Source organism: Pagrus pagrus (assembly GCF_965226575.1).
Source record: "Pagrus pagrus genome assembly, chromosome: 22".
In the NCBI taxonomy this organism is placed as follows: domain Eukaryota; kingdom Metazoa; phylum Chordata; class Actinopteri; order Spariformes; family Sparidae; genus Pagrus; species Pagrus pagrus.
The window spans coordinates 16,799,451-16,815,306 of record NC_140204.1 but is presented as its reverse complement, the minus strand read 5'-3'; the positions used below and the strand labels follow the sequence as shown (position 1 = coordinate 16,815,306).

General features: G+C 40.5%; 1 protein-coding gene across 1 annotated transcript in view; it reads right to left on the bottom strand.

Annotated features, from left to right (window-relative positions):
- mark2b (MAP/microtubule affinity-regulating kinase 2b) overlaps positions 1–15,856 on the bottom strand; it is a gene marked incomplete at its 3' end in the record, with an annotated part of 53,706 nt that overhangs the window by 16,745 nt on the left and 21,105 nt on the right. Inside the window, exons 3-16 of the mRNA XM_084343653.1 lie at positions 15,553–15,606; positions 14,119–14,167; positions 13,814–13,879; positions 13,359–13,429; positions 12,964–13,020; positions 11,048–11,284; positions 8,241–8,360; positions 7,187–7,289; positions 6,904–7,016; positions 6,502–6,576; positions 6,113–6,170; positions 5,521–5,672; positions 4,141–4,229; positions 397–546 (exon numbers count right to left, since the gene is read on the bottom strand). Of these exons, the coding sequence (XP_084199779.1) occupies positions 397–546; positions 4,141–4,229; positions 5,521–5,672; positions 6,113–6,170; positions 6,502–6,576; positions 6,904–7,016; positions 7,187–7,289; positions 8,241–8,360; positions 11,048–11,284; positions 12,964–13,020; positions 13,359–13,429; positions 13,814–13,879; positions 14,119–14,167; positions 15,553–15,606 (1,394 nt within the window). The remainder of the gene's footprint in view (positions 1–396; positions 547–4,140; positions 4,230–5,520; positions 5,673–6,112; positions 6,171–6,501; positions 6,577–6,903; positions 7,017–7,186; positions 7,290–8,240; positions 8,361–11,047; positions 11,285–12,963; positions 13,021–13,358; positions 13,430–13,813; positions 13,880–14,118; positions 14,168–15,552; positions 15,607–15,856) is intronic.

The window sequence follows — 15,856 nt, the reverse complement described above, 5'->3', positions numbered from 1 at the left end:
AGTTGAAAATTAGACAATTTTAGGGAAACGTCATTTTTGCACATGTTAATGTGTTAGTAAGCACAGCAGTTTGTGTTAAATAAAACAGTCTTCTGAGAGAAAACTCCCCCTCTTTGATCGTTTTCATAATTTTATATATATTGGCAACCAGATCACTGCTGTGTGCCAGGGTTTGTCACTGAGTGAATAAAAGCTACTCAAAAAGTTGGTGCCATCCCTTTGATCTAGCAGTTGGAAGGTTTCAGAGCCAACAAATCATTTCATCTCTCCTTTTTCATTTTTGTCCATCGCGTTCTTGGGGAAGGATGATGATCTGTGGTACGAGCTGAAAAGGGGCTGAGGGAGCTCTGAGTGTCTGCCTGTGTGAGTGTGTGAGAGAGTGTGAGAGAGACTTGCCTGGGTCGTGGTGCGTGCAGGTCAGAGGGGCATGGATGATTGGAGGAGGACAGGGACTTGTGGTGGCGGATACGCGAGGAGGAGGAGGAGGAGGAGGAGAGGACGGCAGCAGCCGAGGCAGTGGAGGCGCGGGAGCCCGGGGTGTTTAGGCTGGGAGGAGGGGGGAGGGAACAGGAGGAATGCCCCGCCCAATGCACACACACACACAGACACACACAGACAAACGACAAATCCCCCAAAGAGGCACACAATCAAACATACATACGAGCATGACACATACACACAGTCACACACACCGGGCAGGGTTTGTGTGTGGGTGGGCGGGGAGGTGAGGTGGAGCATGGTTAGAAGCAGCACTTATCAAACAAGGTAAGGTGGGAGGGGGGAGGAAGGAGGGAGAGAAGAGCAGAGAGAACGGAAACAAGTGGAAGAACAGAGGAAGTACAGACATAAAGAGACAGAAAACACAGAGCAAAAGGACTTGAACAAAGAAAAGTTGGTCTTTTTGTTGCTAACGTTGCTTCATTGTAGTTTAAAGGGAAGAAAAAACTACAATCAAAGGTTCAGCATGTTCGTTTGATTCATTGTTTCATGTAAATCTTCCCGACATAGCAAGTAAAGCACAAAAGACCAACTTTTAACAGTAACAGCTCGGAAGACTGAAAACACACTGAAGATGAATCAAGTGGACAAAGTCAGGTTACCAACATTACAAAAATGTGCAAAGCAACAAAACTTAACGATGAAACCACATCATAATAAGTGAAGACATCCCAGTATTTCACTGGTCAGCTCATTTGCCCTCCCAGCAGGGTTACATATTGGAAGAATGTATCATCAACACAGTTTGAGGTGCTGGAGTAAGAAGTAAAATTAATCATTTCTTACAAATCCCCCTTCAGCCTTAAATGTCTCTTTGTTTTATATATTAATAAAAGATTTTTGTCTTTTTTCATCTTTTGTAAAGCAAATCATATCATTTTTGAGAATTGGGCAAAAGAAATAAGTTTTATTATGTAAAGATTACAATTTGAAGTATTATTATTGTTACTATTATTAATAGTACTTTTTAAATTATGTCTGTGCCTAAAATACTATCTCATGATTCTTAATGGCTCCAGCATCTGTACAATTTGGTGTGGATTTTTATTGATAAAAATAAGATTTTGAGGTCTAATGATTAGTTGCTCAATTAGTAGAAAACACTTATTTTACATTAATTTTGATGATAAATGTTCTTGTCTGTTTTAAGCAGAAATGCCAAAAGTCCACTGATTTCAGGTTCTCAAAAGAGAATATCTGCTTGTTTTTAGTGTCTCCAATGATAGTAAATTGAATAGCTTTGAGATATGGACTGTTGGTCAAACAAAATAAGAAATCTAATGATGTCAGCTTGGGCAACAGAAATCTGAATTGTCATACACATTCCAAGAAACTAAATGTTTTAATTAATAACTTGAGAAAATCAACACTACAAGACAACAGTTTAAATTTACATTAACCAATTAGATTAGGCACTTTTTAAATGACTAATAGACAGGTTAAGTATTTCTTAGATGTTTAGCAGGAAATAAAGCGGTTTTCACTGTCCTGTTATTGGACAATCACTTTGACTCCAAACTTGCAGTTTTATAGATGTGACCTTACTGTCAAGTTCCTTCCTTTACTACCGTAAAATAACCATCTGTGACAAAGAGTATTTTGTTGAATTACTTTACCAAACAATACTGAGTATTTCCTTAACCCTCGCTTAATCAGCAAGCGTCCTACGAGCAACAAAGCTTGGCACATTACGGACAGCTCTGACTTGACTTTATCCACACACAGAAACAAACACAGTAAGAGACAGGGGAGAGTGGTACCAGAGGGAGAGAGATGGCTGAAGAGAGAGCAGAGGAATGAGCAATGAGAGAGAGAGAGAGAGAGAGAGAGAGAGACGGACATTTATGGAGGTCAACCAAACAGCTGCTAATTGCACAGAAAAACAAACACAGAGCTGAGAGAAACACACACACTCTTTTTGACAGGGATTAGTTCAGCTAGTGATGGAAAAAGAACTGCATTCACTGGACAACCCAGTGTGTGGCAAGAGTTTCAGCATGTGTGACATGTATGTTTAAGCTTGTGTGAGTGTAGGTATTTTTGTGTATGTGTAAGCCTATTAAGAGGCAAGCGCAGGGACCATATAGTGCCACTAAGAGTTAATATTCCATCACAAGTCTTCCTAATCTCCTTAGAGAAAGGGAGCGAGGGAGGAGAAAAAGAAGGAGAAGAAAGATTAATATAAAAGACAAGAAAGGGGGAAAGGGAAGCTGGAGAAAGGAAGAGAAAGGAGGTGCCAAGAAAATTTGAGTGACTTAAGATCCAGAGGGACAAGAGCTCAGACGCAGATAAAAGAACACCAAACGGAGGAAATTAGAAAAGGACAGAAAGGGAAAACGAGGAATTGGGGAGGGAGGGGTAACAAGTATAAAAGCCCAAACTTCAAAGCATTAACGATGATCAAAAAGTCACTTTAAAATCAAAGCAGATGACAACTACTAAGTTAGCAGAGCTACCATGGCAAATAGACCCATAGTACTTAAAGAAAAAAAATGCTGTCTCAAATGACCACATCGTCACCATTTAGCGTAGAAAACCCGCCCAGAAATTTTTCAGAATTTACAGCCTGAACATGGATTCAGTGTAATCATTTCCATTATGTTGCATGTAGCAGACTATGTTGGGAACGAAGGGGTCATCTGAGACTGATGTAACAAGTAATAAAGCAGTAATGACAATGAACACTGCATCACAGTATGGATTATGGTTTGGCTTTATGTTTAATGCTCATGAAAAAGCAAACAAAGCTGGTTAAGCATGAGTGATGTGCACATAGTTGTATGTGTGGAGGGGCAAGAGGTGTATTTAGACGTACACTCCCAGGGCGAAAAATACAAAACAAAGTAACTCCTATATGAACAAAATGTTGTCTTGTCCATATTGGAAGAGGAAGAGGGAGTTGAAAGGATGGATTATATTTAGGAAGGATGAAATGAGACAGGGCAAACGGGAGGGGATGTCACACTCCGCAATATCCAGATTCAATGAAGGAATAATGGAAAAAGAGGGAGCTTGACTTGTGGCCGTACCAATGGACTTCATGTTTTATTTTTTTTCTCCCAAAACCCCAGAAATCCTGTTTTTTATTACCCTAGTTTATTACCGTCTCTACCAGGCTATCCCTGGTTTGATTTTGGGCAAAAAACTTGTTTGAGTCAACTCCAGGTTTGGGGAGGTTCTTCAGAAAAGGAACAATTTACCAAAGGAAAAGAACAAAAAAGAGTAAATGAGGTCCTGTGTCAGCATATGTCAACCTGCATGCATGTGAACGAGTGTCCACCGGCTCTGACTGGCAGGCCTCAATCAGACCATCATGGGTAATCTGTAATCTACTGGAGGTTTGGCCTAAATTCCCGAGGGAGCCTGATTTCCTTGTCCAGGAGGGCTCACCCCGCCCTGGGGGAAAGCTGTGGGCCTCCCTGAGCCAGCTGGCAGAGCTCTGGAGAGTACCAGCCAAGGTCTGGGATTCAGTCACTGAGACAGCTGTGGGACTGCTTCATTCACAAACCATGCTGAGTGTGTTTGTATTACATGTGTGTCTGTGTGTCTTAGTGAGGAAGAGATACAAGAGAGAAAGAGTGTGTGTAGAAATGATTGCATGTGTATATTTATGTTTGTAAGTGTGTGTGTGCATGTGTGTACCTGTCCTTGCCGTTCTGGATGCCCTGGCCCACCATGGCTCTCTCAGTCAGAGGAGAGTTCCGACTGCGTCCAGTGGACAGGATGCTATTCTGAAGGGAGAGAGGAAGAAAAGAAATTCAATCTTCAAAGAATCATCACTGAAGAGAATTCCCTTTAACAAATTCAATTACAAAATCATTTCATTTTCGTGTGCGTTCATGTGCTGTTGGAATTATTATCATGTCAGAACAACATGAGTCGGTACACGAGTTGTCGTCATATGATGCTGAAAAATTGCGGACATGTAAACATTGGGTTGATGATAAGAAACTTTTACCAAAGGGATGTATTGTATAGTCATTGTATCGTTTCCTTTGCTCTTCCTTGTCAGTCAAATACTGGAAACAGCTGTCAACGTGCTCTGAGCGGTAAAATGTGAACGGATGTTTTCCATTTCCACCCTGAAAGATTAGCTATCTGCTCAGGTGGAGGCCATGCCGGAGCTATACTAGAAATTGCATGATATCACCTACGTCCATGTGCTCTTTATTTAATTGCAGAGTGCGTAAGCACAAAGCAGAGATAGAATCAAGAAATATGACAAGTATGAGACAAAACCTAAAATAAAAACAAAGACAACAAATATTAGTAGTACACAAATCACCATACTGATAAGAGAAATTCACTGCCCTGTTTTAAATAGTCTCTCAACACTTTTGCTGCTTTGCCTTTTAAAAATTATTTTATCTGTAACTTATGTTATTGTTACTTTAATCCATTATTTCCTCTTTACTTTTAAGCTATTTTATTTATGATTGTATTCACTGACAGTAATTCAAATACATGACTTGCTTGTAAAGCACATTCGAAACTATTGGTAACAGTATTGTAGGACGGTACTATATTTATAAAGTTATTATTATAATGTTATGTAACAGCAGTGCAGGTGAACTAGGGGTTTGTAGTGACAAGGGACTACATCAAATACATTTACTATCATTTTTAAAACCTGAGAGATCATTTTATACTCCCAACACATTTGTTAGTTGGTCAGATAGAAAGTGTCAGACAATGCTTAAGATTAACAAAATAAAGACAGATACAACATCCTGTCTGACGAAACACGTTCATTTTGTTCATCTGTTTCTTAACTGGTATCAAGTGAGTGGATGACAGAGCTAGGTGATGTTGACATGTCACAGAACGAAAAGCACAGGTGTAAATAATGAAATCTATGATGGCTGACTCTCATTTAGTTGCTTCACTTTCAGGGTCCTGGTATTGCTCATTGTCACATATAATCGTTAATGTTATGAGTAACACCTGTGCTTTTCTTTACTATGCCAAGCCAAAGCCTTGTTGCACATGTCATGTGAGCAATGTGGGTGTGTGTGGTCTCACGGTGGAGGGCGTGGTACTCTTCTTGCGGTCAGTGGAGACCAGAGGGCTGGCCGGCACCTTGGTAGTGGAGCTGCCTGACGAACCTTTCCTCCCAGAATCCTCCGCTGCATTCCTGTTGTCTGCTTGACCCCCTCTCTTAGAGTGGGAGGAGCCTGGAGAAAGACAGAGAGGGAGTGCATCAGAAAGGCTATCAACTTCTGTGACTAGTCTTGCTTTTTCCCCATCTGCATCATCTTCATCATCGTTATCTTATTTGTCATTTTGCTGTCATCCCTCAGCTCTAACAAAAGTCTGTCTGGGTCTCTTAACAAATATGCAACATGTTCAAAAACTATTTTGGGACTAAATAGGACGTTTTAAACCTATTCACTGCCTTTCGAGGCCTTGAATCTTTTATTCAATTATCATTTCCACCTGCTTTAGGGTGGCATGACTTGAGACCATCCCAGCATGCACCAGAATTAAAATTAGAGGATTCTAATTTTGGTTGACAATCACAATATGCCCCCATCTGCGTCCACTTTTCCTTCTCCTAAACTGCTAAACACACACCAGCTTCGCCCCCTTCCACTGCGAAATACACCAATCTCACCCTGGTCAGTGGGTCTGCGGTTCGGAGGCTTCTGGTTGGATGACACACTGCGTTGTACCTGAGAGAGGGGGATGGGCACACAGTGTCAGTTTGGTATTCTTTACGCGACAGCGTTTACGCAAACACACTGGGATGTAAGAATGCTAGCAGAACAAACCTACAACATGGTGAATTCAAGCATCTGGGGAGGACATTGGTTGCTGTAGTTCACATGTATGTAGGTCTGCAATCTAAAACCTAAAATTTACCTACATCAGAACAGATTCCCAGAGTGTTTTTGGTAAAAAACAAAACAAAAAAAGAGGTCAAGTCAGTGTACTTGTGCCACTGGTTGGAGTTGGGAGGCCTCATTATGTGTTAGCAGAAGATATTATGTGTTCTCATTGTACCTTATGAGGCGGGGAGGGGGCGTTTATGTTGCTTACATCACTTCCTGGCCTGGGCTTGATGCCACCTTCATCCAGCTGAGGGGAAAAAGAAAACAAACACAGGTCTGAATATGTGTGTATGATGCAGAGACACTGTGGTGTGGCTCCAACAAACACAAAGGACTAAAAATAGCATTTTTTAACATGAAGTGTTTTGATGATAAATATACGTGTTCAAAGTCAGAGATGACAGCAAATTGTATGTTCTGATGGCTTGAAGGCAAAATAAAAATGAAGCCCTACATTTTCTTGTATATAATGATAAGTATAACTGTAGCTAAGAGAGCTCTGACAACCCAATAATAACTGGCATGTTACTCTGTAAATGGATGCATGTGTAGGTGTGAGAAAGAAATGGTATACCTCAGAGTTCCTATAATCCAGTAGCAGGTATGCAGCCATCACATCATTGTACTTCTGGTTCACCAGTGAGTCCTGGATCTCCTCCTGAGAGAATCCCATCTGTAGCATGATGTCTGCACACACAACCAGTTTATAATTAGAATCTTGAGCTTCCTGCAGGATAAATTATCCTTGTGCGAGAGTGGAGGAAAAAGAACATCTGTACTCGTGTGTGTCTGTGCGTGGCTAAATAAAGGAATACATTTGTCTTTCTTTTTTTTTTTAAGGGTGTTTCTGTGCCTACCTGTCCTCCTGGGGTCCTTATAATCTGGCATGGGTTCAATGTAGGGTTTGAGTTCTTCCTCCTCATAGCCCACATTCATCCACCGGTCCCTCATTATCTGCTGCTGGGAGCAAAGCAAACGTACAGATACAGGGAGACATAAGATGTCAAGGGGCAAAAAGCAGAGGAAGGAGGAAAGGTTAAGGAATGAGAGAGGAGAGGAGAAAGAAGAGAGGGCAAAAAGATGAGTACAAGAATCTCCTCAAGACAAGTTGGCAACATAAAGGAGAATAATGCAGAATTAAGCTCAACTAAAGCTGAATTAATTCTATATTATTAATCTATTTAATCAACCAATCTTGGCAATTAATTGGTATTTCTAATGGGAGTATATTTTTTCTTTAATATGCAAATGACTTCCTTAAGAATTAGAGCCATAACCTTTAACAGGCTACAAATCACAACAGAGCAAAAGTGACCCACATCGACCTGTTGGCTGCTTAGAAATGCAGACTCATCGTACACAAACTTTAAGGTAGGTGTAAATTAAACGGTCACAGGACTGAATTTTCACACTAAAGCTTGAGTCCTCTTTGTGTATTTTAACTGGGCCGCCATAACATTTAGCAGGTCAACCAGAGACAAGCCGAAGACAAAATCAGAGTCTGTTTTTAATACAAAATGATAATGGGAATCGGGTTATCACAAATAGTGAGTGACACCTGCTACTCATCAAAAAAGTTTTTGTTGCTATAACTTTACTGTCCATTTATCCTTAGTTCATCCACATTTAGTTACTGATAAATCCCAAACTAACAAGTGTTTACTATGCCTTTAAAAAGCACTTTACACTTCAGCAACAAACTAACATATAGCTGCTGAAGCAGGTCCAGGTGTGTGAGCCACATACACCATTAGATTGATGAATAAACAATCACTGGCCTAGTTATTAGGAGATTTTGTTTCATTTGTTTTTTTTTAGTATGCAAGTTTAATCAAGCTAAATATAAGGGATTTTAAATCTGGTTCAGATTGAAAATTACATTTGTGTGTGTGTTAATGCAGTGCAGCGTACCTCGAGGCTGCCTCTTTTGGAGGGGTTCAGGATGAGGAACTTTTTGAGCAGATTCTCGCAGTCCGTGGACATGTAGAAAGGAATCCTGTATTTACCACGCAGCACACGCTCTCTCAGTTCCTGGTGACGGACAAGGGCATGGAGAGTCAACAGCAGATTCCAAAAACATGCACACAATCTTTTTCTCTCACATCCACAGATTCTGTCAAAGGGTAGCAAACTCCCTCAAATATTTGGACAGCACTGAAAAGAAAGGTCTATGAAAAAATTGTTTTCATGATCAAAGATTTGACTCTTTAATTGGCCAAGCAGCAACATAAGCTGCAACATAAGCACAAATTATTAATAGTTTTGTTAATCAAGTACAGCGTTCACCTAAGCACAAGTAAATAAGCATTTTAAAAAGCTATGATTCTTACACAGTGGTAGCACAGTAGGGCTGGGCGATAAAACAATCCCGATAATTTTCATGATAAAATTTTCCACCATAACGATGATAAAGTTATGACATTTATTTTCGATATAGTTATTTTTCAGTCCGTTTTCTTCTACCTAGAAAACACTAAACCAACAGCCAATCGCACAGCAGAGAAACAGATGCATGTGGTTGATAGATGTTTCCGGCCCCTCCCACTCACAACAACTCAGAGTGATGGTGACCACCTGTGTGTCCAGCCGACACAAGACAATGAGCGGTCCAGCTAGCTAAAAACAGAGTGCGAGGAGACTGCGAAAGACGAAGAAATTGTACCGAAAAAAGGTCATACCACTTCGGTTATTTGGAAATAGTTCGGCTACCTGAAGTCTGACAAAGGACAGACCACCATTAGGTGCAAAATGTGTCGGCGACCAGTCCTCAGCAGAACTGGAAACACCACCAACCTCTTCCATCATCTCGAAAGGTACCGTCCCAAACAGTACTCCGAGAGCGTAAGTTAGCGCCGTCATGCTAGCGTCAGCCTCCCCTCAAGTAGCCAACAGCCCAGCCCCACTGCTTCTACTAGTCAAACTTCAGTTCGACAACCAACAGTTGCTGCTGCTTTTTCCGCCATTACCCCATATGAAAAGAAACCGAAGTGACACAAAGTCATAACCAGCGCAATTACGTGCTGTATCACTAAACATATGATGCCTATAAGCACGGTTGAAAAATCGTCTCTACGCAGAGTGTAGGGTAAAGTTGGAGGAGCAGCTCAGAGATGTCACCGTTGATACGTGGTCTGGTCGCACGTCCGAACCACATCAGATCTTACAGGACAGGAGGCATTAAAGCTGAACTGAACAACTACCTGCAAGCTCAATAATGTGCAGGAGTCAAAGAAAACAGTAGCATCCTCAACATTTACCTTTTTATTTTATTTTCTTAATCAATGTTCAGTTCAGTATACTACCTCTAAAATGTTTGAGACACGTTTGAAACAAGCAATTTGTTGAACATATTTATCATTTTATTTATTCAGTGTTTAACATAAAGCCATTTGGTTGGTTGGTTCTGTTGAATGTTTGTCACCTATTCATTCTGACAATAACTAATTGTATTTTATAAACCATAATTAACCTTCTGGTTTGTTTTGAGTTCTGTCCTAAGGAAAATACTCTAAATACTTGATACTGTCAATTCAACATTATTATTGTTAAATATACTGTAAATCGTGATAATTATCGACATTGATCAATATAAAAAAACATATCGTGATAACATTTTTGGCCATATCGCCCAGCCGTATAGCATAGTATGTGGGTGGTATAACAAAAGAAATATCGTTCGTACACTTTTTCTTCATCTGTCATACAATCAAAATGTGTTATGTTCAAGATTGTTCTTGTGTTCTTGCAGTCAGTCAGGCACAAATAATCAAAATCACATTCTAACAATTGTAATTTCTTTAGTGGTCTTTAATCAACAAATTACATTTTAATGATGTGCCACTAAACTTATTAACCTCTTCCACATTACTCTCCCCACTAGAGGGGTCTTCATAATTATCATTTATTGAGACACTGAAGGCCAATGCATGCAGTGACAGCTGTTAACACTGCTGTGATGTATGTCAATGGCTTTCAAGGAGCTAAATGGTGAGGCCCTGAATCTGCATACAAATCTACCACACTGCAAAACCAAGTGTTAAACTGAAAGAATACCCTTTTGAATTGCTGAAACATTCACATGAAACTATCTTAGTTGTACTGTTTGCACTGTTTTTGTCGAAGCACAATAAAAACGAAGAATGCATTTTAATACAGTGAGTGAAATGAAATCAGAAAGCAGTGAGATCAGAAATGTAGGTGTTAAACACAACTCCAAACAGCAGGAGGTAGTGCAAAGGCATCCTAGATAAAGCAGGCATGTTAATATCAATATCATCTTATTCAATGTCATATCGCCCACCCAAAATGTGTCTGCACTTCCAGAGTGAGTCATGTGGGTACCGACTGAATGCACAGTGTGATAGGTGGTATGAATAATTGTGAATAACTATAGTTCACAGGAAGTATTGGATTCTTTCTGTTTAAAAAACAAATAACAGGTTTCAGTGCCTGTTTGTTGCATCACACCACCAAACCCCATTTGAACACAAACTACTTGGGTTGGCACTATTACACACTCACTCTTGAGTTTAATTTTTGCATTCTGGAGGGCAGAAGTAACTGAAACCAGCATGACAAATACTACAAACACCCACAGAATATAGACATCCACTTATGTAACCCGCGCGCGCACGCACACGCACGCACACGCACACACACACACACACACACACACACACACACACACACACACACACACACACTCTCCTCTTCCTGACCTTGAGGTTCTGTCCATCGAAGGGCAGCGAGCCGCTGACCAGTGTGTAGAGGATCACCCCCAGGCTCCACACGTCCACCTCAGGCCCGTCGTACTTCTTGCCCTGAAAGAGCTCCGGGGCAGCGTAGGGTGGGGAGCCACAGAATGTGTCCAACTTGTTCCCCAGAGTGAACTCATTACTGAAGCCAAAGTCTGCTATCTTGATGTTCATGTCTGCGTCCAGCAGCAGGTTCTCCGCCTGCGGACAGACAAAGTGTGGGGGTGAGAGGAAAACATAATTATGATGTAGTGAGCAGAAGGATGCAGAGGCAAACAAGAAGAACAAGATGGAGAGGAGGAAAGATTATTAATATGCAGGGATTTTTTTTTCCTTCTGAATACTACATGCACCAAGAAAAGAAACACATACTTAAGATTTGCTTTGTGCAATATGGTAATGAGATATTTTATTTTTAACATATGGAAATTATTTTTCCACTTCCCTTACTAACAGGAGAATCAAAGCTACAAGAAACGTTTAAAAGGTTTAAAGTTTAACAGGCCATCCCGTCATCCAGTGTCAGTGTAACAAAGATTTTCTCTGACATGCAAATGAGTTTGACAACAATCTATTTCACAGAAACACCTTTCTCTGGGGAGGGAAAAAAACCGTGCTGGGTGAAAGAGGAGGGTTTCAGAGTAATGGTCTGGGGCCTACAAGTAGCTCACAATGGGCAAAGTGAGCTGCCACAGTTTATTCCTGTGTGTGTGTTTGTATCCCTGAGCCTAAAGTGAGCCAGTGAGCAAGGAGGCTGGGGTTGCCTAGCAACAGGTGCGCTCTCCTTTTCACTTGCTCTGAATACTCTGCTGCTTCTGTATGTTCGACGTGTGCGCGCACATTAAGTACAACACTGACATCATCTCCACGCATTGACCTGAGCAATAAATGAACATCGGCTTCTGACAGATTTGAACATCTATAGCTGATTAACACTTTAATTTAGTTGTTTGTCTACCTTAAAGTCTTTGACGTTACTTTGTTTTAGAAAAGAAAGAGCCACCAGTGGAGACCACTGGATACAGCAGTATAAACCATATCAAGAGCAGAATTGCAGCCATACTGTGTTTCTCATCTTAGGACCCAAACAGAGCAATTTTTGTCTCGCTAGGAAATACAGCCTCATCACACTGTTCTCTAGCGGTATAGGACCTGCTAAAGTGAAGCGTGTGCCAGATTACACATTACAACCCACAGATCAAGAGTGATTAGGATAATGTGCAGGATGGTACGCATTATAGTAATGAAAATTGTCTGTCCTCAAGAAGTTTTATTTCCCATGCTGCCTTCTTTGTAAATGCAGATCATTTTACCTGCTTAAAGCGTACAAAGTATCTTATGACCTTGGTCAAAGCACTGAAAATGTTTATTAAAAAGGCAAAAATAGCCAGGAGCGGGAAAAACAAGTTTGAGATTAGAGGTTCCTGTAAGGTTAGTAATCATGATAATGTCTTGTCTACAGGTCTGCCTGCTGGCACAATAAGAGGATTTACAACTCTGCATAATACTACGAACCAAAATGACCTGAAAGCATTAGACCTGTTTGTGTGTTTCATTTTTGGCACCAACTTATGTGCATCAAAGACGGGAGAGAGGGATCTAGTCCAGAACAAAATAGGACAAGTGCATAGGAATACATGCGCGAATGTTCACATGTAAGGGTATGCGAGTTTAAGCCTCAACACTTGAGGGGCATTATATCATCTTTGTGATGAACCTCTGGGGCGCCTGTTCATGAGGGCAGGATTTCATCTCAAAAAGTCAAAGCCTGGCTTGAAGATTCAAGTGGAGAGAGAGAGAGAGCAAGAGAGAGACAGCATGCATTCTTGCTTGTACTTTGACACTCAATGTAATTCAATAATGTGTGTGTGTGTTCTCACCTTGAGGTCTCTGTGTACTATACACTTCTGATGGCAATACTGCACCGCTGACACAATCTGGAGAGTGAGAAAATGATTGAGAAAAAGACAAAGATGGAAAGAAGTGAAAAGAAGGACGTGTTGAAATGGTTAGACAATGAAGTAAGACACTTCATTAGGGTTTCATCAGAAAGCAGTGACAGGGAGAACTAAGGATCAATCATTAAAAACACTGAAATACAAAATGCGTTTTTGTATATTCGATTGCTTATTTTTATTTATTTATAAATCAAGCGAATGTTACTATTATTGAGAAGCCCCTTTTAATATCAGTCTAATATGCCTTAAAACAACAGCAGCTTATACACAAATATCTATCAAATCACACACACTAATAGGCTCTAACACACACAAACCTGTCTGAATTTGGCACGGGCTTCTTTCTCCTTCATCCTGCCATGGGCCACCAAGTAATCAAAAACCTCTCCTGGGAGACGAGAGAAAGAGGAGGAGAACAGATTTAGTGCTGGAACCTGATACTTGTCTCTTTAAAACCAGAGTACTGGGTCAACTGGACATTGAACTAAGTAATGTCCTTTAAGAACAAAGTATGGGCACAGTGAGCTAAACATTTAACTATTAAATTAAAATATAAACATGTAAAAAAACAAGCCATTTATTTTAATTTTAATTTGTTTAATTAATTTTCAATGATAAAACTTAACAAAGCAAATAAACAACACCGTGGTCAAAATATTGTCGAGCCTGTACAGTCAGAGGGAAGGTAGCGTTTTTATTTGGGAACCTTTGGATTCTAAGTTTCAGAGTGCCAAGCCTCAGGGGGAATGATTTCACAGTGACACGCACTTACCTCCACTAGCGTACTCCATTACCAGGTACAAAGTCTTCTCTGTCTCTATCACCTCAAAGAGCTTGACTGGAGGTGGAGAGAGAAAGGCAAAGACAGGGGGAGGGGGTTACAGGGAGGTAGGGCAGAAAGAGAAAGAAAGAGAGAGAGAGAGGAAAGGGAGGAGCAGGGGAAATAAGAGAGTTTAGACAGACAAGGCCAGGGCAGCAAAAGTGAAAGCAAAAATAAGAGATGAGAGAGAAAAGAGATCATTATGATTTGGCTTGAATACAGAACCCTGAAACATTAATTAAATATGAGTGACTCACCTATGTTGGGGTGATTCAACATCTTCATGATCCTCACCTCCCGGAAGAGCTGCAAGAAACAAGCCACACAGAGTTGCGTGTCAAATGCACTGTCAGATAAAGGTTTCTGTCTGTGTGAATATGTGTTGTGAGTGACATTTATATTTTACACATTTTGTGCAAATTCATATCAATTGACTTTGCAATTTCTTATTTGCGTCACTGGAAAGACTCCAAAATCAATATTTGTAGAGAGTAAAGTGACACTGGAAACATTCACTTCCTGCTTTTGAGCGTTGTGGGTCAAATTACTGGAAGGAAAACACCAGTAAACATAGTTAGTTATGACTTACCGTCAGGGAAACAAGCAATACTAGTTCAAATCCAAGGTCTGGCACAATGTAGGATTTTAAAGTTAAATTAACAATGCCTGTTTGTAAACTCTGACATGATAACTTCAACTACTGTGTACAAAGTACTTATTTAATCAGGTCTAGCTCAACGTCATCCAAAGGTGTAAAGAGACGCTTTCAATCGTCAGAAATGTATTTCCTCAGAGGCTGCAGATCAGACTAGGCTTAATGGAAGTATATCCGGAAGACACACTGACGACAGACAGCTAGGAGCTAGCCTACAGCTATTAAAGTGTCACAGGTGTTTACTACATTCAAAGACATCTGTAAGCCACTTTTTCAACATAACTTCAAAACTATCTTATATTTAGGAGCAAAACAGTGTATTAAATCAAGCTTTGAAGCTGATTTTTATGTTTATCATGACTTTGAGAGCGCATACATCAGTTACAGTGCAGCTACGCAGTAACTCTTAAGCACACACTTACAGTCAAAAATGCCCATAACAAGTAAAAAACAAACATCATTACATTGGATTTGTTGACAATAAAAAAATAAGGAATCTTTTAAGTCTTATTAGAGTATAATATCAGGAGTTCTCTGTCAATTCTGGTCCTAGTGTGCATGGATGTGCATTTGAGTGCATCTGTACATCCGATGTAAGGGTATGTGAACGTTTATCACTGTTTTTATGTCTTTGCTCTGTCAGCATCATTGCTACGTCTTAACATTTTCTTGTCATGTGTTCTGTGTGTCTGCATTCGCACAAGTGTGTATGTTATGCATATGGCTGCAAATGCGTGTGTGTTGAGTGCGCAAGCATACATGGTTAGAGAGTGTGCGTGTAAGTGGACAGACCCCACCCTGCCACGATCAAAAGAAGTAATTGCAGCTTGTTTCCTGTAATTAAAACCCTCTCTGAAAACTAGACCACTTCAGAAAGACAGAGAGAGAGAGAGAGAGAGAGAGACCAAAAGAGAAAGACACGTGGGGCAGAAGACTTGACTTCTGAGAGAAGGGATAAGAGGGACTGAGGGACTGATATATGCCTGTAAATGTATGTCTGTGTGCATGTGTGTGTGAAAGAGAGAGGGAGACCCACCTTCTGCAAACTGGAGGAGTTGAGCTGTGTCTTATCAATGATCTTTACAGCCACCTAGAAGCAAAACAAGAACATGTTAATTTATTATTACACTTTTAGTCAATAATGACACTTGCTGCAGTGGGTTTGACGCATCTCGCTCACACAGACCTGCGTGGCTACAGCCATCACAGGCACACAGCTATCTTTTTGGAGATGTCACACACACACACACACACACACACACACACACACACACACACACACACACACACACACACACACACACACACACACACACACACACACACACACACACACACAC